General features: G+C 41.6%; 1 protein-coding gene across 1 annotated transcript; it reads left to right on the top strand.

The window, feature by feature from the left end:
• Window positions 1–334: 334 nt before the first annotated feature.
• OC90 (otoconin 90) lies at window positions 335–21923 on the top strand. The gene is made up of 13 exons (XM_063152439.1): window positions 335–350; window positions 4666–4840; window positions 7395–7507; window positions 8908–9036; window positions 11039–11080; window positions 11436–11492; window positions 14456–14506; window positions 14810–14866; window positions 16755–16904; window positions 17262–17351; window positions 18930–19104; window positions 20128–20234; window positions 21221–21923. The coding sequence occupies exons 1-13, from the start codon at window positions 335–337 to the stop codon at window positions 21541–21543; spliced, it is 1485 nt and encodes a 494-aa protein (XP_063008509.1). The 3' UTR covers window positions 21544–21923.
• Window positions 21924–23798: the final 1875 nt, after the last annotated feature.

Here is a 23798-nt window from a genome sequence, read left to right as displayed (position 1 = left end):
TCATAGTCTCTTGACTCAAAGCAATACCAAAATTAATATTGTTAGTCAGACTTTTAGACAACATTGGTAAAATAAGGATATATAAGGTTCATCTTTCCTTTAATATGTGCATTTACTATGATAAGGGTAAAAACTGAATTTTATCAAGCAGAAATATATCCAGGCTACAAAAGAATGATTTCCCAAGATGGTGTCTTCCTAATGCCAGATTGAAGAGATAACATTCTGTCTAATATTTTACTTGACTCACCAGGCACACCAGTCTGCTGTGTGACTTTTTTCTTGTCTTTGGATTAAACAAAAAATGATTGTAATTCTGCTGGTGTCTATGTCCATGGTGGTGTATAGTGGTAAGTGGCAATGTATTTTTATGATTACTTGACATTATGTCAAAATACTATTTTAAGTATGAGCATTTGGAAACAGTCCCTTAGAAACACACCTGCTCTCTGCTCAAATTTTTGTGTTCAACACCCAAGTGCACTTGAAGACATTTCTTTATGAAGTGCTTATAAAATATTTTTCTCACAACTTGTAGTGAAGCAACAAAATAAGTAGTGGGGTTAAAAATACAACCAAAAATTTGCAATTTCTTTTTGCTAGCACTTTGTCATTATTTAAGCCATTAAGACTCCAAATTTATAAGTTCCATATAAAGAGATTCTACTCATTAAATACATTTGAATTATCTTAATTCTCCAAACTGTTCAGTAGATCCTGAAATAGAACCCATGTCCACCTAAAGCTCCTCTTTTAAATTTTAGTATGAATAGCTTTTTCTTCGTATAACTCTTTGGATTTTATTGTCATGAGTGAATGAACTTCCCTGAGTCAGGGATGGACAAACATCTCAAATTTCTGCAGTCTCTGCACTGTGTAGAAGTGTCAGAGAGAGTTATGATGTGCAAGTGAAGAAAAGGACTCTTAGAAGGTCTATCACCATTTGTGGTCAATTCATGGGGATATTTCTAGGGAAGAGAAAACTCAGGACCCAGCACAGAAGAATTCTGCACTGACCTTCATCAGCTTCACCAGCAGCTGCTCCTTTGAGGGGTTGCTTGCATTGCAGTTCAGAAATTAAACAGGTTTAACACAAAACATACAGGCTAAAATTATGGAGCTGAACATTAAGACTCCTACTATATAGAGAGAAATCAGAGAGAATATTCACATTTCCCACTGCAGTGATAGCAAATGCCCAAATATCTGAACTATTTATTTATTTTAAAAATATATATTTTTATATTGATACTGCACTCAAAAATATCTGGACAGTCATACATTTTTCTGACAAAACATTTGAAAAAAGTCCCCCAAACCTTAAAAGGCTGTGCAGCAGTGTTTAGATTCTTTCCCTTCAGCTAAATACAATGAGAACATGAATATTTAAAGTGTTACCACGTTTAGGTTTGGGGAGGATTATTGATTTATATTTCTGTGGGATTTATTCTGCTGATCTCTGCTTTGAGACTGAAGCAAATATCTGTGCATGAAAGAGCATCTTTGAGAGGAATTAATGTGATTTACCTTGAATAAATAAAATTGTTGGGTTTGCTGCACCCTGATTTTTTCTGGCATAGTCAAGGTTTTTGCTTCCCAAGGATTTTAATGCATCCATGCCCTGATTTAGGACATTTCAGTGAGCCATGGCTGAAAAAGACAACTGGAGCTGCAGTGATGATTTTTTTTGATGGGATTTTTTGTACAACATTTCAGAAAACTGTTGTCAGGAAGAAAATCACAGATGCAGTCCAGAAACAATTTTATGTGTAACTGAACATTAAAAGAAATTCCATGGATAAGGTGTACAATGGAAAAGCCCAAGAGCTGATGTATCATACAGGAGTCTCCTCAAAATGTACTGAATTTTTTAACAAGTTTTGGAGAGACGTGAGACAAGTTGTCATCCCCAGGGTCTTCTGAGATTTGAAGGATTGATTTTTGTAGTGAAATCTTAGACTGCCTCTACAGGGAATTATACAGGACAGTATTTCCAAATACATGATACCAAAAGAGGAAAAGAGAATAATTACTCCAGAAAGTATTTTCTCCTTGTTCCTCCCACCACCAATTTAAACAAAAGTAAGCAATCCTGTTAGCAAACATTGGTTCATTGATCTTGACTTGGTGACAAATAAAAAAGTTTTTCTCTGTAATTATAGGATTAGAAGAGCCAATGATTTACCAAAGTGCTGAGCAGACATTCCTCTCCAGGGGAACTTCAAACATTTATGTGTTAATTGGGTGTACACAGTTCAGTTTGCCCAGAAGAAATAACAGCAAGTGAAGGATAGTGGAGCAATCACAGTTCCAGTACCCCTGGAATATGGTTTTGTCAATTTTCTCCTCTGACACATTTCAACTCTATGGAATTTTTCTGTTTTCCAAACATTTTGCTGAAAGAACCAAATGATTAATGGCTCTTCTTCAACACTTGGTTTGAGCTGTGGTGTTGTGCAGTGTGTCAGACCTGGCTCCAGCTGCACGTGACAGAACCTGGCCCAGGTGATGTTTGTCATTGCAGAGGAAATACAGGCTTTAAGCCAGAAAATAAGGGTTAGTTTTTCTCTAGCAAGCATGTGTACAAATATAGCATTCAATGCTGGTTTTCTGCAAGGCATGCCATTATTTTGCCTGAAGCTGAACTCCTCATGGCATTGAGGCTTTCAACAGACTTGTTACAGCTCTGTGAAAAGATCAGCCTTTATTTAGGAGACTTTTTCTGGTTTGTGGAAAGCAATTTTCTCCCCTTAGTCCTGCTGCAGAGAAGGACACTTTTGATGGATTACTCTTTATCTAAAAGCTTCTCATTGTGATCAAGAATTTCAGGAAAAAGAATAACACAAGAGAGGAAGAACCTCTTCCTGACTCACTCAATCCTATACCCATATTCTGCAACTGAACTTGAGAAATTAATTGCTGGGAGGATATGACTATTACCATGAAAATCTTGTTCATATCACAAAGTTGTGGACATCCTGAGAAAGCACTTATATATGATCTTTAAAAAAAAAGAAAAATCCTATTTTTCTTAATGCTTTACTAAGCATAGAGTTAAGCCTCCTGTCTAAAAACACCATTACTCTGCTTTACTCTTTTACACCTATATTTATTGCAGGAAAATGTAACAGATGACCAAGACAACTGTCAGCTCTTTCCCAGAATTTTTTCAGACAAAAAGGACAGCTTTCCTAATGCCAGTTATTCTGAGACATAAGTTATGCCATGAATTTAACACCATGGGCTTTTTCAGTTTTAAATATATAGAATCTTGAGACAGCAAATACACTTTACTTACTACATTTTTTAAAAAGCCAAGGTTAAATAAATCCAAAGTAATACACGGTCTTCTGAAATCATGCAGAGGAAAAAAAACAGGTTAAAAATGGGAAGGGAGAGAACAAATGTTAGATTTTACTCTAATTCAGAATTTGGCCAACAGAAAGAATGGAAGTGTTGAAATACACCAAATATACCATGTCATCTTCAAAAGGAAGAAAAGATAATTAAGTTGAAATATGAAGTTATAGGAAGAGAGACAATGAGGCATTAAGGCAAGAGGCCAAGATTGACTTAGAAAAACCAGATCACTTTAAATAACCCTGCTTCACATTATAGCACAGGGTTACAGAGTGCTTGGGACATAGGTGGGCACTAAACCAATTTTATATAATTCTACTAATTTGTCCCTGAAAGGGCAACTATTCAGAGGAGAACAGGAAGACAAGGGTTAGCTCATCCCCAGCAGCAATACCTGCTCAACAGGGACTGGGTTTTGAATTGAAGTACACACCAGTCCACACCAGTCCACACCAGTACAATTCTGGGCTTTCCAGGGTGGGGGTGGAGCTGAGCAAGTACTTCATGTCTTTGATAAATCACTTTACCAGTGTATGAAGATATTCAAAATGCATGCAGTGTGTCATAATGAAATATATGTTGCTGGTTAATTGTGATCTTTTGGGGTTTTTTTTGGTTTTGTTTTGGTTTGGTTTTTTGTTTTGTTGTTGTTGTTTGTTTTTTGGTTTTTTTTACATTTAAACCTTTTTCTTCTCAAATTTATTTGCTGAGGTAGGTGGCCAAGAACTGGAGCCACCACCATTCCTGCCAGAGCTGCTTAACACACCTGAAAGGATCTTGAGTAAGAAAGGTTTAAGCTTTACTTTCTGCAATATTGCATGGCAGTGGGAATCCTGGTACTCCAGAAGCATCACAGGGAAGTGAGAGCAAATAGCCAGGGACTCATCTCAAAATGGTTTAACAACTGAAGTGAGACTAGGGAAAGGCTGGTAGGGGGAGAAATGTTTTTTTTAAAGTAAGCATTGTTTGTTTGTTTGTTTGTTTTCATTTAGACAATGCCACACTCTTCAATGGAGTCTTTCAAAATGTGGAAAGCGTTGCATTGTTTTTTGGTACGTACCTGTTCCAATTGTACTTTAGCTATGAATAGAAATCCTGTGGGGTTTGTTTTTATATATTTATTAAGATGAAACAGTGATTTTTGTGGATGCAGATCTCCCCAAAGGCCACTGTAACACCAAGCACTGCTGAGTGCCAAGCACTGCCCAATGTCCCTGCCTGCTCTGGGCTCTGTGCTCATGCAAACATCACCCACACCTGCCTCACCTCCACTGACCAGGTGCTTTATGGCTGTTCTCCTTCCAGACTGCCTGGGCTCTCACTTCACCTGGTTACAGTCCATCTTCACCAACTTCCCTGCCCTTCTCAACTTTGTGAACAGAATGAAGTGTGTCACTGGGTTTTGCCCCAGGGATTTCGAGGACTACGGCTGCTCTTGCCGGTTTGAGATGGAAGGGCTCCCTGTGGATGAAGCTGATGAGTAAGTCACACCCATGAGAGGTCCTTTTCTGCCCTGACTGGCAAGAAATGCCCTCTGATTACCCAAAGCATAACACCTGTATAAATTATTTAGAAACTAATAAAAAGATAGATTTATTTGGGGGTAAGTAAGGCTCACACCATCTGGCTCTAGTGAGAGAAAATGTAATCTCAGGCCAGGACAATCAAATAGTTGTTTAATTATATCAGCAGGAGATGGGAAAGGAATTTCAAAGAGAATCAAGATACATCCATGTCTGTGAAGAAAATGGGTTTTCCAACAGTGTAATGTATTCATTCCCTGAGTGAAGACAGCAATGGCTCAGAAAGGGCTAAGCCTATAGATAGGTGGAAATTAATCCATCCACTCTGCAGCATGGGATGGCTGGGAAAATGGAGATCTAACCCTGCTACTGGAAATAAGCCATGGAACTTCTCTGTGAAAGGTTTTCTGAACAATTGTGATGACATCCTGAAATGGGAGCCCGAGTCAGTTCAATGGATTGATACCCCAGAGCTGAGCACCTGGGCTCTTGCTTCACTCAGCTCCATTTTAGTGCAGAGCAGCACAAACCCAGAGACTGCAGAAACATCCATCAGCAGGTTTGTCCTGAGAATCACCCACACAGCCAGTTTGTGTTTACAAATTGTTGTGCAGCCCTGGGGTGAGCGTTCCCTATCAGCACAGGATTTCTACTGCCATGTGCAGCAAACAGAGGCTGATTATTGCTTTGCCACTGACAGAGATGTGCTCTTGCTTCAAGGGGGCCTCCAAACCAGTGGCTTGCCTGTTTCTCCCACAGACAGTTCCCACAGTGTTGCATTTTTTTTTTTCACTGATTTTATTTCTTAGAAAATAGTTTTGCAAATCTTGGGGCTTGCCTGCGCCATTTCTGTTCCATTGAAAAGGACTCAATGCCTCACAGCAGGTTTTTAAGGCATGGGGAAGTACTAGTGCCTGTGAGAGCAACCTTTTCCCATTTCCCAGAGTAGCTCATGGGCATATCTAAATTAGGAGCCTCCACAGACTTTGTCAAAGAGAAGCAGGCCCAGAAGACAATCGTGTCTTGCAATGACAGGGAAACAATCCCTTCCCTGCTTGCAAAGGGAAACTACCTGAATTTTTAGATTAACTGTTGCTGTAAATGTTGATGTTATCATGAATCTCTAAACAAACAAGAAGTGCGGAATTTGTGTTAGACTTCTTATGCACTTAGAGGAGCTTTTAGAAGCTAACACCACACTACACCTCATGTAGAGTCAGAGGACTGTTGGGACATCACCAGGCAGGTGTTCAAAACCCTGTTCCTGGTGGAGCTCACAGATTTCAGACTCATCTCTAGAACAAGGCACAGTAGAATTTATGGTGCAGAGGAGCCATCAGGCATTTCTGCTGAATGATATTTGCCCTCACTTTTTTTAGATACATTCCTTGGACTCCCCTGGTTGTGAAGACAAATAAAATATTGTGATAATTATTTATTAATACAGACAGTTATTTAATATTAAATTCTTTCTAAATAGAGGAGGTGAAAAAGTGGAAGTGCATGTGTAGCATGTGCAGAAGGGCTCCCTAGAAGGGAGCCTGGCAAGGAGCAGGTGTGAGCCTTCTTGGCAGCAGATGCTGGGTTCAGATGTTTGTGTTGTCCTTGTCTTCAGCATTTTCCAGGACAAACACAACTCAATAACAGAGCTGTGTTTTGAGTCCATTTCTCTGAAATGAGGGTATTTCAATCTGAATCTAACAGCAAGACTGTTTAAACAATTTTACCTGGGGTAAATGATGACTGTTTTACTTGGAATTTCAGTTACAGTTGATGTCAGTGCACAGAGATGTTGTGGAGATGATTTATCTGTACAAAGAGCTGAAGAGAGGAGAGGACTGGTTTATTTGACTTTTTATTGCTACTCAAAGCTGAAGTGGTCCTGTAGGCAATTTCAGTTTGGCAGAACAACAGGGATGCAGGAAAACCCAAGGTTTCTGACTGCTTGTGATGTATAGTGGCAGGAGAAAACTTTACTCCAGTGTGAGAAAAATATTTTGTGACCCTTTCCAATGGCTAAATGGTGCATTTCAATTGAGATGTTGCATAGAAGTACAAGAAATGGAGGATAAAACTGTGTGTATTTATATAGTCCCAATGAGATACAGGAATTCACATTGCAGAGCCCTTAACCCTCCCTGAGTGCCAGGTTCAGTTTAGTTCTCCAAATCTGCAGTGAGGAAGGTTGGGACAGGACTGGATCCAAGATCTCTAGGGCTGACTTGTGGGGCTTTGCTTGTCAGTGAGCTGACAGTGCTGAGGGGAAGTATTTGTGCACTGGCAGTGGATTTCTTATATGAAGTGCCTGCAAAGTCCTTGCAAGCACCTGGGAATCACAGCAGGACAGAAATGTTTGGTCACCCACAGCAGGCAGACCTGCTCCCACCATTCAGTTTTGCATGCAGCCATGGCTATCCTGCCACTCTGACTCAGGGAAAGGCAGCACTCAGCCTTTCTTTTGTCTGGGGATCAAATTGAATGGTTTGACCTCTCTGTTATTTCCTCTTTAAGATGCTGCTTTCAGCACCGCAGATGCTACGAGGAAGCGCTGGAGATGGAGTGCACGTGGGACCCATCAAAGATCTCTGCAGATGCCAGCTGCTCTACTAAAAACCTGACCTGTGGTGAGATTGACCTGTCAAAAGAGCTTAACACTGGAGCCTCACCAGAAGTTCATTCTGGTCTACCTACCAGGAGTCATAGATAAATTAATCACTTCACTTCCCAGAGCTCCTCCAAGAGGCAGCCTCTTCCTGGGCTTTCCCTTACTTTGCAAGACCACTAAGCATTGCTGGAGATGTCTGCTCACATCAGAAATGCAGCAGATGCTGAGGAGAGACCTGAAAAACTATCTTCTTCTGAGGCATAAAGGCCTGATTTTTCTGCACTTTGAGGGATCAAATTCTTTGTTCAGAGGGTCACACACACTCCTCAGCTACAGCTCTGTCACCAGTGAGGGCAGAGATTGTGTGTTATAACAGGAGCTATTCCATGCAATGCTGGTGCAAGCCTGACAAGAGTGGGTTCTTTAATGCCATGTAAAATAATTTTTCATCTAGTTTTGGCTCTCAGAAAAGACTACATGCTAGAACATGGTTTGAGGATACCAACAAAGAGGAGCAGAATCCCCAAACGAATACCCTTACATCCTATTTAAGCAACAATCTGATCCAATTTCCATTTCTTGTTTCAAATTAAAACCATTTTTTTATTTAGGCCAATCTCTAATTGCCCAAGTGCATTTAAGCATTAATAATGCTTTTTAAGCTCTTTCTGTATAGTCCCCATCACAAATACAAAATAGAAGTGTAACAGCTATGAAAAGTCAATGTTTTCTTAAATTCTGAAAGGTAGGAAATTTTGAAGAGGGAAAACAGTATTTCTTGGGAAAATGTTTCATATCCTTTGTGATAGGAAGAAATTTTTAACTTTGAGGGCAGTAAGGCACTGACACAAGTTGCCCAGAGAAGTTGTGGGTGCCTCATCCCTGGAAGTGTTCAAGGGCAGGCTGGATGGGGCTTTGAGCAACCTGTGCTAGTGGAAGATGTCCCTGCCATGGCAGGGGGTGGAATGACGTGAGGTTTAACACACCTTCCAGTCCAAGCTGTTCTAAGGTTCTCTGATTCTTTATAAGGAGCAAATCACCTGTCCATGAAAGGCTTGGATTGTGGACTGTGATCTCTTGGAGTTAGGAGGAATATTTTGATGCAGGCTGTGAAATGTTAAATGCAGCATCATCTGGATTAAGTTTTCCATGGAAGAATAGAGCCTTGCTCTGTAGTCCTCAATACTCTGCAGAAACAACCAAAGAGGCAATAATTTATTGACAGCCATGCCAGGCTAGATCAACTGGTGTTTAAAGCAAGAGTTGGACTATGAAGCTTGTCCATGTTTTGCATGGAAAAGCACAGTATAAATAGGTTTGGACTAACAAAATACAGGCACAAACCTTACAGGAGGAAAAAGCAGAAAGTGGAGAGGATTTTTCAATGGTGCCTTGTTTGGATTTTTGTTTTATTTCCAGAGTCTGTGGATCCCTGTGAACAGTTCCTCTGCACCTGTGACAAAGATGCCATTGAATGCTTTGTGAATGCCCAGATCAACTCCTCCCTGAATGGGCTGGATGTCTCCTTCTGCCCATCTCCAGTTACAGGTAATAACAGGGATCCGACCCAGTGCCCCCTCCTGCCAGATTTTCTGCTGGCACCCAATGTGACCCAACAAGAATGAAGCAGGAGCTGGGTGCTTTCCTGCCATAAACCTGGTCTCAGTTTCATGTGTCCTGTCCATTTACTGCTACTTGGGTGAGTACCAGGACAGAAGGTGGTGGCAGACTGATTGCTGTCCTGGAGCAGGGCCAGGAGAGGCCTCTGGGCTGGGGAAAGGGCTGGAGCCCATGAGGAAAGAGGAGAAGACTTGGGGGGGATCTTTTTGCACTTCTCAGTAAAATAAATGAAGGCAGGAGACCTTTCTCCTTTTTAACGCCTTTATTAAAAGTGATCAGTTCAGGTGGGGAGAACCGATGGATCTGCAAGTGCAATTTTGTCCACTGGTCTGTGGACAGAGCTGGGGTTTTCATCCTCAGGAGAGCATCAGGAGATACCCTAAATTTCTGGTTTAATATTTGATGTCCTCACGTAGCCAACATCTTTAAAGGGTCTTAGCAGACACTAGATTCTGTTCCTCACGTCTGGTCATCACTTTGATTTTTCCATTTCATGTTGGCTCGTTGTTTTTAGGGGTTTTGGGCTAGGTTTGGTGAGGGGCTTCTCCAGTTGCATGTTGGATCCAATGTTATTTGTATGCTAACTCCGAGGTCTCCTCCTCTTCACCCCCTGTGCCATCCTCCAGGAAGCAGCATGGTGTCACTCGACAAAAGGGGGAATTCTTAACCATCAGGACAGGTATTTAATGAAAACGACAGGTGATTACAATAACAAACAGTTAGAACTCCACCCTGGCAGCAACTGGCCCAACCTGTGAACTCTGCAACCTTTTAAAAAAATGGGCAGCTGTTCTACTCCTAACACTCAGTACCGAGTGGGGTGTGCAGAGAAGATGCAGCCAGACCTTCTTGGAGGTGCACAGGGTGCAAGGAGCACAACTGCAACAGGGAAATTCAAGTTAGATGTGAAGAAATCTTTTTATTCACGAAGCTTCTGCCACCTGAAATAAATGAGGGATACTTGTGGTGATGTCACTAGCAGAAAATACTAAAAATATTGCTAAGCCAAATCTTCCCTTAAACCATTCAAAAACTGTCTGGAAAAGCAAAAACAGGCTTCCTCTGTTCAGTTACTTGGTTTCTATTCTGGAGGGAAAGAAACCCTACTAAGGATGAAGGGGAGGTTTATCCCCATGGTCACACACTGATCTCTGCTCTGCAGCTGAAATCACAGCTCTGCAACATCAAATGCCTTCCCCATGGGAGCAGGCCTGGATTAAAAAATTCATTCATATGGATTGCAGCCAGAGCATGGCAGGGGCAGGAGCTCTGGGTTCCCAAGCTGAGGGAGATGTGAAAAATCAGCATTAGCTTTTCTAATACTTTGGGTCACAGTCACTGCCTCCAGTGCTAAGGACAGACAGACACACACCTGAATCACAGCCTGGATGTGTGCACACCCTCCTGAATGCATCAAGGGAGAAGAAAATGCCCTAGGAAGGTTTGCATCAAAGCCAGCTTGTGTCTTTTTTTAAGACAGTAATCTTCTACTGGGATCAGATGTCCCTGATATAAAGTATGGTAGATCCAACACACCAAAGGTAAAGGGGAAATTGTTCTTTGCTAACAGGAAAATCATGCTGATTTTATCACTGCTGACAAAGACAGATTCCATTTGAGTTCACTGGATGCCTCTGCTAATATTAGGTGCGTGAAACATTTTCACTTAATGTTCACACATATTATAATCCTTCTGTGTAGCTGTTTTGTCCAATTCTAACTTTGGAAAAAAAATTCCCTATCTGATGAATCCATAGGCAAAGGATTTTGGTAGGTTCTTTATTACAGAGAAAAAAATTGAGTGAAATGGGCATGTATTTGGCTAAATATTTAATAGGAATACATTCAATGGGCTCCTGATTTGTGCAGTTCAGATCAAACAGTGAAAAAATCCCCTTCTCACACTTTATGAGAGATTTTTCTCTTTCAGAAGCAACCAGCAAGAGAGAGCTGACAACACGACACATGGAGGGTAGGTCACCTCTGTAATTCTTGTCTGGAATGTATTAAATTGAGACCAGCTTATACTCAGAAAAATAAGCTGAATAAATGGGAATTTAAAGAATGCTGACTGCCAGCCAATTCCTCTTGTTGAGGTTGAAACTCTTTGGGATTTTTTTTTATTATTATACTGCATGTAGCTCAATAGAATTTAGTATCAGCAGGGTATAAATACTAAAGCAATATTTTAATACTGCTGCTGTAGTCAGAATAATATTTAGAAATAAGTTCCTTTTTGATGACTCTGATCATGTTATTCCAGGATACAGTCCAAGGAGCATCCTAAGCCATGAGTTTCTGGAGTAAAAAATTTTTTCTTTTTGCAGCATTGGTTCATCAAAGGAATGATGAAACACTGGCTGTGACTGCATCTGTGGAAGAAGGTTTGCAACTTAGAGTGAACAAAGCCCTGCTTGCAGCTCCCAACAGCTGAGAGAATACAATACATTTGCTTTCTTTCTGCCCATCTAAAAGGACTGCTGTAAAACTAGATGTAATGTTTTGGTGATGGAGTTCAAGATTGAATGAGAAGGTGCAATTTTTCAATTTGCGCATGTAATGTGTTTAACCAGTGTTTACAGTGAGTTTCCCAAGGGCTGAGAATGAATGCTCTAGAACAAAACCTGTTTTCATCAAAACAGCGTTTTTTCCCTGGGAACACAGGCTGGAGCAGGTGAGCTGTTTGGCAGAGATGCCCTCTGTGGGTGCCAACCACTGGACCCACAGCCAATTACATATTCTTATCTTTAAAAGATATTGAATTAATTAAGATCAAGCAGTAGCACGAGGAAATTCTGAGCATGGTTTGTGCCAATGAGCCACCAGTTTTTGTTTTATTTACTTGTAACAAAGAGATCCAGGCTGAAACCTCCTCACTCTGGAGCCTCCTTGGTGAGTCCCTAAACAACAACCCTGAGTGGTTGTCATGGAAGCCTTTTTTTTTTTCTGCTACGATCAATGATTGTCTTATGAGGAATGGGTAATTGCAAAACCTCACTGCTGCAGTGAGAATCTGTTCTCTTGCCTGCATGGTGAGCACCACCACATGATAGGCCAGGGACAGAAGCACCCAAAGCCCTTGGTAGCTCTGGGAAGGCCAAGATATGAAGTTGAGAGGGAGACCAGTCTTGTACTCTTACCCAGTTTAGTACTTTTGTTTTGTGGCTCCATCACAAGCAAAGCCACACTGCTGTTAAGGTTGAAATGGCAGCAGAGCTGTTTGAAAAATGGCCTGGGGGTGCTGGTGGGTGCACAGCTGCCTCAGTAGGAGCCAGTGAGTGCCCAGGTGGCCCAGAGGTCAATGGCACCTTGGCCTGTGCCAGCAGCAGAGTGAGCAGCAGGACCAGGGCAGTGATCACCCCTCAGCACCAGGAGGCTGCACCCTGAGTGCTGTGCTCAGCTCTGGGCCCCTCACTTTAAAAAGGACATTGAGGGGCTGGGTTGTGTCCACAGAAGGGCAACAAGGCTCATGAGAGGACAAGAGAACATTTCTTATGAGGAGTGGCAGAGGCAGATGGGTTTGTTTGGTCTTGAGAAGAGCAGGCTCAGTGGAACCTCATGGCTCTCCAAAACCACCTGACAGGAGGGTGTGGTGAGGTAGGGGTTGGTCTCCTCTGCTGTGCCTGCAGGAAAACAATCAGAGGAAATGCTCTTAAGATGAGACAGGAGGATTCGGATGAGATATTCACAAGAAGTTTTTCTCTGTTCAGGCACTCAGACATTGGACTGCCCAGGGAGGTGCTGGACTCACCACCCCTGGAGGTGTTTAGGAGGAGTTTGGATCTGGCACTGTGCAAAGTGGTTTGGTGGTTTAGGGGTTATAGAGGCAGGGCAGGGCTGACACCTGGCTTGGGTGATCTGAAGGTCTCTTCCTACCTTGGTGATTCCATGATTCTCTGTTCATAGACCCCAAATCTGCCAAGCACAGAAGCAACATGCACTGACGTGCAACCAGGCCACTGCTTAACCCAAAAAATCACAGAGGGGTTTGTGTTGGAAGGGCCCTTAAAGATCATCTCATTCCAAATCTCCTGCTGTGGGCAGGGATCTTTCCACCAAACCAGCTTGCACAGGGAGAGGTGGAAATCTGGATTTTTTTGAGAATCTGATTTAAAGCTTTAGTGTGCTCCTCTGTGTGTGCCATTGCCCTAAGTGTGAATCTGGAATAATGAAAACCACATGGATTTTTTTTTTCTTTTTATGAAAACAATGTTTCTGACATTTAAAGGTTTGTAGGTTTATTTGGTTTTTATATTTTTAAATAGCAGCACATGCACAAGTGTAGGTACCTGAAAAGGCTTTATGCTGAATGTAAGGGCTGGCTGTTCCTTCATAGCTCTCCTGGATTGTCAAAGTAGTTTTTTACAATATTTTTCATTCTCACCTAGCAGCAGCTCCAGGGTTGCTTCATGTTTTTCTGTCTGCTTCTGGAACACTTTGTAATAGAAAACAGAACTCCTGAAGGAATGAGAGCATCTGTATTTGCACTTCTGAAGCAATGTTTTACTTCCTGAAAATAACTACTCCTGCTCCCTAATGAGGCACAGTCCATCATAAGGTTCCAAGAACAAAACCCGTATTAGGAATTTTAGAAAGCTGAAAACAATATAGATAATGTTGCTAATCAGTCTTTGAAGGAAACATTTGGAGAACCACTTACTATTTAACCAGTTGTCTTCCTCTTTAAGCCCAAAGAATCTTCAACATTGACAACTGTGGAAGCTTCATTAAACCAAAGCTAAGTATCATTGAGAAACTCATTCAAAGGATTTAACAAGTTAGTCTTCACATCATGACATCCTAACAACACAGAAAAAAAAAATGTGGAGATGATTTTTTAGATCATTTGATAGCTATTTTTATAATTTACCAAAATGCAGCTGACAAAAGAGAATCATTTTGTCAGGGCAAGAAAACAAGTTAGAGGTCAGGGAATTATTTGGACTTATGGCTGCCAATCCATACCTGACTCTCAGTGCAGGCAAACACAAGGTGTTCACAAGGAGCCCAGCATCCTTCTGTGCACAACACTGGGATGCCAGACCTAACCCTGTTTAGTGTCTTTGTCAAATGGACCTTATATTGAATTTCTCAATTCAGCCATATTTGCACTTCTTTCACAGAATCCTGTGTTAGTGCTATGTACATTATTTGCATGCAATGAGATTAATTTATGAGTATCACTTTGTCTACAACCATCAATACACCACTGAGAAAAACAGGCAAATGTCTCTCCATGCTATGCCTGTATCTTCCTGTTTTCAGAAAAAGCTCTTCTCAGCAGCCTGACTGTCCATAACTGTGCTGGCAATGTGTTTCCTGAGTTTATATTTTCTGTTTTCAACAGTGGCTTCTTTTGAGCCCCGTGACAGAGTCTTGGCAACTTCCAAAGCCAGAGGTAAGAGTCATTAAATTTTGTTGACAAATTTGGCACTCTTGACTACAGGTGAAGATGGATTTTCATTTGTGAAGCTCTGTGGTGTCACAGTCAAAAATCTCCAGCACAGGATTTCTGGATAATATTTCTTCTGCTGACTTGCACATCCTTCAGCAAAACACTTTGCTTCTCCTAATTACCATCTTTATAATTCCAGGCTGTTTGGTTAAGCTTTATAATGCTTTAAGTCAAAGTAATTTCAGAAATGCATGGCAGAAATTCAGCTGGCAGGTCAGTACCATGATGCCTCTGTTTTTTGTACAGTTACCTCAAGGGACCACAGAGGCACAGCTCCTGCTCCCCCCATCCTCTCAATTAAAGGTCAGTGACCCTCAGTTTTTCTTTGGCTGACACAGCAATTCTTCATCTAAAAGCATCACAGTTAAAACTCTGTACATGGTGGCAACAGGGCTGTCAGAGAATCAAATTTAGATCAGGGTCAGATAGCAGATACACAGGCAATAAAACCTGAGAAGCATTAGCTGTTCCTTACCTCCAGCCACTCATTTGCACTCCTCATCCAAATGTTTCTGAAAGCCTCTTCACATAAGGTTTAATGATATAATGGTTGTTTCTGTAAATTACATTCACAGCATCTGCTGCCAGGAGGGTTTATTTTGATTTTGCCTCCTCCTTTATTGCAGATAATTTCATGGAACTCTCTCCCAGTGTAAAACCTGTTCCAGCTTTTGCAGGTGTCTGTGCTTTGAGCACAGCCTCACCAGTAGGCACAGCTGAAAATGGAGCACCTTGGTAGATCTGGAAGTTTCCTCTGGCCCCTTTTAGGTAGAAAGGATTATCCAGGCAGGCTGAAATCCACCAGAAAAATGTCAGAGAAAACTGCATATGAAGAGTAGAGAGCAGTCATTTTTAACTCTGATTACACTGTCTGAACAATGTCCCTGTCTCCCACCCCAATGGATTCAGCACTGCTGTACTAAGCACTGGTCAAAATCCCCAAATATTCTCCTACATTAACTGAATGCACCAGAAAATCTGTGTATTGTGTTTTAGGTCTGCACAGCTCCCAGGAGATTATTTGTGATATCTATTCTTAGCTAAGTGTAGAATTTCCCAAACTCTGGTTTTATTTTTTACATCCAGCAGGAATCACTTTCATTTCAACATTTCACTGCCAAACAAAGTGGCATAAAATGTGCACCATGCTGGGCTATCAAAACCAGTGTGTGATTATTGATCCCTTTCTGCCACCTTTCATGGGCTTTGCTGTGTTCTTAGCAGTGCTTTAATTTCTTTTAATCTGTTCTCTTATCCTGTGACAGGTTATTTTCAACACATACTAAAACCAGAACATCAGAGGGACAAGCTTAATGAATTTGACATTAGTCCAATCAATAAATTCAGCCAAAGAATTCAAAAAGAAAGCTTTAAAAATATGAAAATACATGCCCATTAGTATTTTTAAAGTATTTCTTTTGTGAAATGCCACATGGTTCACATTGACATTTAGAAAAGGAAGTGAAACCATTTGATAAGTGTTTTCATTAAAAATTAGATTATATAAAAAAGGTATAAAAAGATTTTAAGTACCTCCAAATTCAACAAAACATTCCTGATCAACAATAAAGTGTCAGATAATCTAAAAACAAGTAAGATAATCTAAAAAAAACCCAGAATATTTTTTAGGATAAAGAATCTCCTGAAAATAATTATTTTTCAACTTATTTTTGCCCTCAATATTTCCTTGTGGTTACAACTCAGTAAACCCTTCAGTCACCCAGCTCTGCATCAATCAAATAATTTCTTCTTTCACTGATGTTACTCTCAGTTGTAGAAACTTCAGGTAGACAGACACTTTTAAAGCAATTTACTCAGCAAATGACATCTCGCTTCTACTTTATCTCTTCGTACAGCTGACTAAACAGCAAATATGATTTTCAGCACCTGGCAAAGCTCTTTGTCTCAGTACATAGAGAATTAAAAAAAACCAAAACCATCAAACAAAACAATCAGGAGTTAAATTGGAGATGGTTAACCACAGTCCTTTCTTCTGAAAGGCAAGAGATGTGCATAAATGACCAGTGTGGATACTCTGCTTTTCCAATTTTCCTCTCAGACACTCCTTTTCTGTGACCATCAATTCTCACTGGTTCTGCCTAAGGATATTACTCTCACCAGCTATCTAAAATTAAAATCTTGCTGTTTATTTTCTATTTCTTCTTCTGCTTTCTTTTTTCTGCTTATGCAGAAGAAGATGGATTTATGGAAGCTTTGGTCCCAGTGGAAGAGATAACCACCTCCCCAGCCTCATTCCCAGGAGACAGTAACTCAATGCAAGTCAAAATTGTCTCCACCAACAGGAGTCCTGCAGGCACACCTGCAAGGACAAAAGCAAAAGGCAAGTGAAAAAATAATTACACTTTTTCTAATTTAGAGCATTCCCCTATTCCTGTTTACAGCTATGTGAGGAGCCAGCATTTTTCATGGATATGTAGAATGAAACAATTTTGTTATTTAAATCTGGAGGTTGTGTACAACACAGGAAGAATAGCACTGACTGCCCTGGAAAGAGAAGCCCTCTGCCACCTGACCAGGAAAGCTTAACTAAACACTAATAAACAACCTCCCACTAAAAATTAACACATTTTAGGAGACTGCAGCTGATAATAGTTTGGAATATGGACTTTTGGACACACTCCTGAAAGAAGAGTCATTCTCCCTTCACAAGTGTAATCAGAGCGTTTGCCTTCTCCAGAGACAAGCCCTGCAAAGGGCGGCCTGAGCACAGCTTCCTCTGGCAGAGCTCTGGACCTGGGACTGCCTGAGAGGGGACCTGCAGGAAAAGGTAAATAAAGGGCTTTTCCCCATTACATCTGATGAAATATTCAGCAGCCTCTGTATTAAAAACAAGTATGTTTATATATAAATATTATATATATATAATATTAAGCACATATGTATTGGTACTTAGAAGAAGAGGAGGTGGAGACATCTGCAAAAGCTTCCATCACTTTAATCTCATCTGCCAGTATGCTGTCAGCAACACTTATAAAAACTACTAATTATTAGCTTGTAAGGAAATTTTTCTCATATAGTGCAGTATCTAAAATGAGCTCGGGGAATGTTTCTCCCTGCTTCTGTTTGCTGGAAGTAATTTAATCACATCTCTAAGTTGCTTTGTTTTATAAGCAGCAGCAGCAATAGGAATTTTCCTGCTCTTCATTCTGACCTTTTGCCACAGTCTTGCCATTGCCAGTCAGACTTTTTCTCATAATTTCTGATTCTGTTCCAGTTCCTGCTTGGGGATCCCAGAGATCCTAAGACATTTTAGACCTGTCCTGGCTATAAATTCACACTCAAGGACTGTCTCATCCATCTTTTTAGGCTTCCCAATGGAGAGAAGCAGCCCTGGATCTGGAAAAGAGCAGAAGAATCAACCCCACCTTTCACTGAAATGGAAAATACAATTTTAAAATACCAGCTTTTAGAGAGCACAGATCAATTCCCTGAGCCTGTGGTTTATTCTGGGATTTAACATGAATGAATCAAGACCCAGGAAGGCACATGGGCAGAATTTCCTGTTGGAAACAGTAATCTAGGATTGACCCTGACAGGAACAGGGAATCAGACTAGAGCTGCAGGGGGGGAGATGAGATTATTTGTGGGAGAAGGGAGGATGCAGAGGGAACAGAAACTCTCCCTCCCTCCTTCTCCTGCATCAGCCTCTTACATCCTTTCCCCAGCAAAGTCCCAGAACAGGTGCCTTTGATGTCTTCTTCCTGATACGGAACATTGTGTTTTTTCAAATCTTATTAATAATTCCCATAATATCAGTTCTTCCTGAGTAGAGGGAGCCACAGACACATTAGGATTGGGATTTGGTGATGCCAAACCCTCAGCAGAGCAATAGTCATTACAACAGATCACTCCTGCATTTGGCCCAGGGGCACTGCAGCTCAAATTGAATTATATTTCAAATGATATTTTAATAAAATATTGTTTCCTTCAGCCAAACATGGTCATTGCCCAGCTTTTACTGTGGAAGCACAAGAGGTTAGGACTGTATTTTCCAAATCAGCAAGACATAAACCACTGAATACTCAGCTGAGTTTGAATATTCCAAAAGAAAAAATTACCTTTGAAAGATTACAAAGGACTGCTAAGTATTCTCATTGCAGTCCAATTTGACTTGTATGTTCTATCTTCATAGGAATCTCTCTCCCCTTTAAACTGCCTTGCCCTTTTGCTGTCTTGCTCAGTCAGCAGTACTCTAAGAGCCATAATTCATGGACTGAAGCAGTAATTTAGAGGTGGTGAAGTGTTGTCCTTCAAAGTTTCTGATAGCTCTGGAAACACATCTACCTTCACAAGAGAGCCCTCAAGCAGTGAGAACACAATGTCAAATAACAACTTTGCTTTGCAGTGTGCGAGCGATTGACCTTTCTGCAAGAGAGAGGACGTGGAAGAGTGCAGAGGGAGCTGCCCCAGCTTGGAGAAATGCTGTTCTGCCTAACTGGGAGATGCCCAGAGGAATTTGAGTCCTATGGCTGCTACTGTGGCCAAGAGGGAAGAGGAGATCCCGCCGATGCACTGGACAGGTGAGGGCTCCTCTGTGTGCGCCATTACCTCTGGGTGGTACTGTGGCCCCCATGGACCAAGGAAGATCAGTACAACATTTTCTGGGCATTGTACAGCTATGGAGCAGTAGTCAGGGCACATTCTGGGGGAAAAAAAAATCCACTTAAGTACATAAAACACAAAATACTCTCTTGTGACTAAACCACATTCTATTGTTGTGGCAATGTTTTGGAGAGGACTTACTAACTCCACATAAGAAAGGAGAATGATGGGAGGTGAGCAGAGCAGAAGGAGGAGAATATCAAAGGGATGAGGATAAGGGTCACTTGGCTCAGAGGTGGCTTGAAAAGTGACTTCTGAAGAGAAGAACTAACATCCACCCAGAGCACATTGTCCTCCAGAAAGGAACAGAGCTGAAGCAGAGTTCTGTCAAAGCTGGAGCAAAGTTCTGTCAGAGCTGCAGCCAAGAGCCAGCAGGGCTGATGATGAGGGGCAATGCAGACAATTCCACAAATAAAAGTATCTCTGGGAGTGCTGCATTTACAGCTAAAAACCTCCTCCTCTGAGGAAGTTAATAACAGTTGGGGCACATCAGGTCCAAGCAGAGCACACTCCTTTTTCCTGCACTCATACACAAACAAGACAGCCCAGGAATGAAAAATTTGATTAAATGATGGCATGATCTGGGTATCATGATGCAATTTTCAGATTTCTAGCCAAGATTTGAACACTGGAAGACACTTTTCATGGTAGACTAGGTCAATTACAATTGTAATTATGTGTCTTGAATTTAAAATACACCCCTCTTTAAACACATGACATGAAAAGACTTAGGAAGAGGAAAGTGAAAATAGAAAGAAATACAGGAAGAAGGTAGGAACAGCTTGGGTTGTTTTTTGTTCTTCATAGGAAAAAGCATTCCAGGGTATGAAAACTAGTTTTTTTTAGTTTTAATGGGCATTGAAAATAAACACAAAGAATTGTGAGAGTTCTGGGATTCAGGAAGAGTAAGCATTTTCCATTTATTTCTACTCTTTATTTAGATGCTGCTTCTCTCATCACTGCTGTATGGAGCAAGTTAAGAAACTTGGATGTCATGCAGAAAGAAATTTGAGATCTGAAGTTGTATGTTTTGATCACACACCAAAATGTAAGCTTGTGTGAGAGGAAACTCTCATGTCCTGATGACGGTATCAACATGATAGACTGATGACACTATGACAGAGCTGCTAGAGCTCAGTATGGAGACAGAAATATTTAGCTTACAAAAAATTAGCCATGTTTACAATAAATTTAAACTTTTTTCCTAGTTGAGACAAAGGTTATTACACTGTGTATGTGAGCAGTAATGTGGCCTCTGCCGGGTTTCAGGGTGTCCCCAGCAGGCTGCAGTGGATCCGGACAGCGCAGTCCTGTTTGGAACAGACTGTCCCAGTTCCCAAGCAGTCCCCAGCCACTGGCTGCCTTAGCCAGCTTAAGTGATATCAGCTCTAGTGATTATCAGGTCATTTGTGATTTCAGCTCTCTGCTTGCTAGGTGCCTAGGCAGATGCAGAGAGAGGAGAAGGCTGTATGAGGTTACACAGGAGTCTTTATTGAATATTCTGTGAATGTTCTCAGGGACAGCTCTTCTGCTGAACTAGGCAAAAGTAAGGGTTTTATAGGATACAGGGGTTTTAGAAAGTGTCCAATAGCAGAAGTCAAAAGGAAAGTGACCTGTAGTTTTACAGAGAGATAAGCAAGGGTCTGAGGGGGAAAAAGGGGCTTCTAAGGTCCAGTCATCATGACTAGGCATTTTGTATCTTAGACTGGTGAACGCCATGGGGGCATTGCAGGATCTAAGCCTGCTACAGACCAGGTCAGGCTGAGAAACTTACATTCAGACATTTTATAGTTATGGTAGGAAGTCAGCTCCTTGTGTCTTTACATTCACAAATTCAACTAAAGCCAGCAGAACCTTCCACTGCCCAGCACCTTGGTGCCAGGCTTTTGTTTAGGAAATTAATGGTGACTTTGGAGACTAAAATTCATGGCAGATTTGAAAATTTTATTTTCAAAACCTCATCTACCCGTGGCAAATTATACAAGAAGTAAGTTCAACAGCTTTCAAAGGTGAATTGTGAAATTTCTCTTTCAGGCATTGGGCAGAGCACGTGTGAGAAGCTCCTCTGTGCCTGTGACATGGCTGCGGCTGAGTGCATGGCCTCTGCTGCCTTCAATGCCAGCCTGAAGCTGCCCCACGGGCAGGGCTGCCGGGAGGAGAAGATCTCCTGCCCAGGGGACTCTGCTGAAAGGGCTCCAGCAGGCACCCAAACAGGCTCCCAAACAGGCACAGGGGCTTCCAGCTCCGAGGAGAGCAGTGAGGAGGAAGGAGCCCGGCGGGGAGGATTGCGGAGAGCCAGGAGAGGGACGCGGCGTCACTTGGGGAATGTCAGAACTGGGGGGCACGAGGGCAGATAACCCTGAGGGCAGAACACCACCCACCTCCAGGGGCTTGGCAAGGGCCAGGACAGCAGCCAGGCACTGAACACCTGCCCTCCTCATCCCCTGCACGCTGCCTCACACTCTCCAGCACACAAATGACATAATCATAGACTAGGATTAGGTGTTAGGCTGTATCAACTCCTTACTGTGGGGAGGTCAGCACTATGGAGCATCTGTCTAGGTCAGATATTACCTTAAATAATTATTGGACAGTGTTCTATATAACTTCACTTGATTTTTTAATGAAAAACTGTTATGATCAGACTGACTTTTGTTAACTGTGCACTTGGTTCAGACTGGATCTTGCTGATAGTGTCCAAGTTTTCCAGGTTTTTAATTAAACCAACCTGCAACTACTCCCTCTGTGGACATTTTTCCTTTACTGAGCTTAGCAGGAAACACCCAGAAGCAAAGCTAAAGTAATTGCATGAAAGTTCTTTTGTTCATTCCTGTCTATAGCTCTGTGTGACTCCTTTCTGAGGGCAACAGGTCCAAAATGCTGGACTGACCTTCCTCTTAGGGAAGCCTCTTTCTTCTCTGGGGCCCAAGTTAAGGACATGAGCAGAAAACTTTCCAGCCTGGTACAGCCCTTGGACTGTTACTCTTCCATGTTGGGGTGATGAAGTCACAATGTGCAGTCCAAGGATGATCAAAAGAGACTTCACCACCTTGGAATGGCTGATAGGAAATGTGGAGCATAGGTCATTTTTCCCCCTATCCTTGCAGAAACAGACAGGCTCAGTCTATCAGTACCTGGCCCCATGGCTGGGGTCACAGCCAGAATTTGGGATGTTGTGGTGATAGGATCATCAGCACAACACCAGACCTGTTTGTGTCAGATGGGATTCACATTTCTCACAAGGGCAAGAGGGTCTTTGCTCATGAGCTATCAGGACTGACTGACAGGCTTTAAAACAGACTTGAAGGGAGAGAGGTGTAATGTCAGGCCATGGCAAACCTCTAAAGATCCCTTCCAACCCAACCCATTCTATGATTCTATGACTCACCAACACTTCCTAGGACAAAAAATGTTGCTGCAAACTTCCCAGTGACTCATTCAGCTGCTCTGAAAGGTCTGGATTTCTTCTCTATCATCTTGTTCTACAGGACTGAACTGTGTCACCAAAGTATTCCTACAGACCAATGACTGTAGCATGTATCCCTAATATCCAGCGACATTCTCCATGTACCCTCATGCTGGGTGCAGAGATGCTGCCTGTGTTCTTCCAGATCCTGCAGCAGTTCACTAAACCCCAGCATGTGATCCTGTGTGAACTGAACAGTGTGAGAAGAGCAGGTGAAAATGCCTGTGAATGTTCTTGGATGAGCAGTTTATATTGGATAAACTTCTGGCTGGTGATACACCCCCTTTTTCCTACATTAAAAGTGCAAAGGATTACTACATTTAAAAACCCCCCAAACAAACAAACCCTAAACAAACAAACAAACAAAAAACCAAACATTATCAGCCCCCCTCCCCAACAAAGCACAAACAAACAAATCCCACCACACAAACTCCCAAAATAAACCCCAAAGGTATTTAGTCACGTGAATCCCTCTGGATCTCAGTGGCTACACCTTCAGCCCTAGTGAAAAATCTTGCTTTAACAGGTCAAATAAGTGATGTGAGAAATTCTATTTGCAGACAAGATTTTAATTAACTCCCCCTTTATGCTGTACAGAAAAAGGACATCTCAGAACTGAAGCAAATTGCTAAAACTGCAAAATGCCCATTTTTGTCCTATGCTGAGGATGAGATCTGCATTACACTGCAACTTTTATCAGCTTTTATTATAGGGATGAAAAATTATTTTACATTTCACAGAATTTATAAATAAATATTGCAATGAGAAAGTGAGACAAATGATAAGCTGAAATATGGAAAACTGGCCTGTAAGCAGGTGAATGATTTGCACTGCAGAGCTGCAATAACATCAGTTCATCTCCTTGACAAGAGTGGTGCTGCTGCTCTGAACACCTCACCTTAAAATAAACTCCCATTCCTTTCTGCTAATTATGACTACCTTCATGGTTATGCAAACATTCACTCAACTATGCTGAATTTTCTGACTGCAGAGATAGGGATGGATCATTTAGTCAATCAGGTAAAAGAGAAATAACAAAATAAATATGCTTTTGTTCAGGCCATTTGTCATTAATTCCTTTGAGCTTTTTTCCCCAGTAACTCTATTTCAGGAAGAGTTTAACACTCAAGTTGTGCCCTAATTACT

The sequence above is a fragment of the Melospiza melodia genome, chromosome 1 (assembly GCF_035770615.1).
Source record: "Melospiza melodia melodia isolate bMelMel2 chromosome 1, bMelMel2.pri, whole genome shotgun sequence".
Lineage (NCBI taxonomy): Eukaryota > Metazoa > Chordata > Aves > Passeriformes > Passerellidae > Melospiza > Melospiza melodia.
This window is presented reverse-complemented; position numbering and strand designations above follow the sequence as displayed.

Coding starts and splice junctions, on each gene's coding strand:
- OC90 (XM_063152439.1), top strand. Junction 11,493..14,455: donor GACTGCATCTGTGGAAGAAG/GTTTGCAACTTA, acceptor TGTTTTCAACAG/TGGCTTCTTTTGAGCCCCGT. Junction 14,507..14,809: donor GGCAACTTCCAAAGCCAGAG/GTAAGAGTCATT, acceptor TTTTTTGTACAG/TTACCTCAAGGGACCACAGA.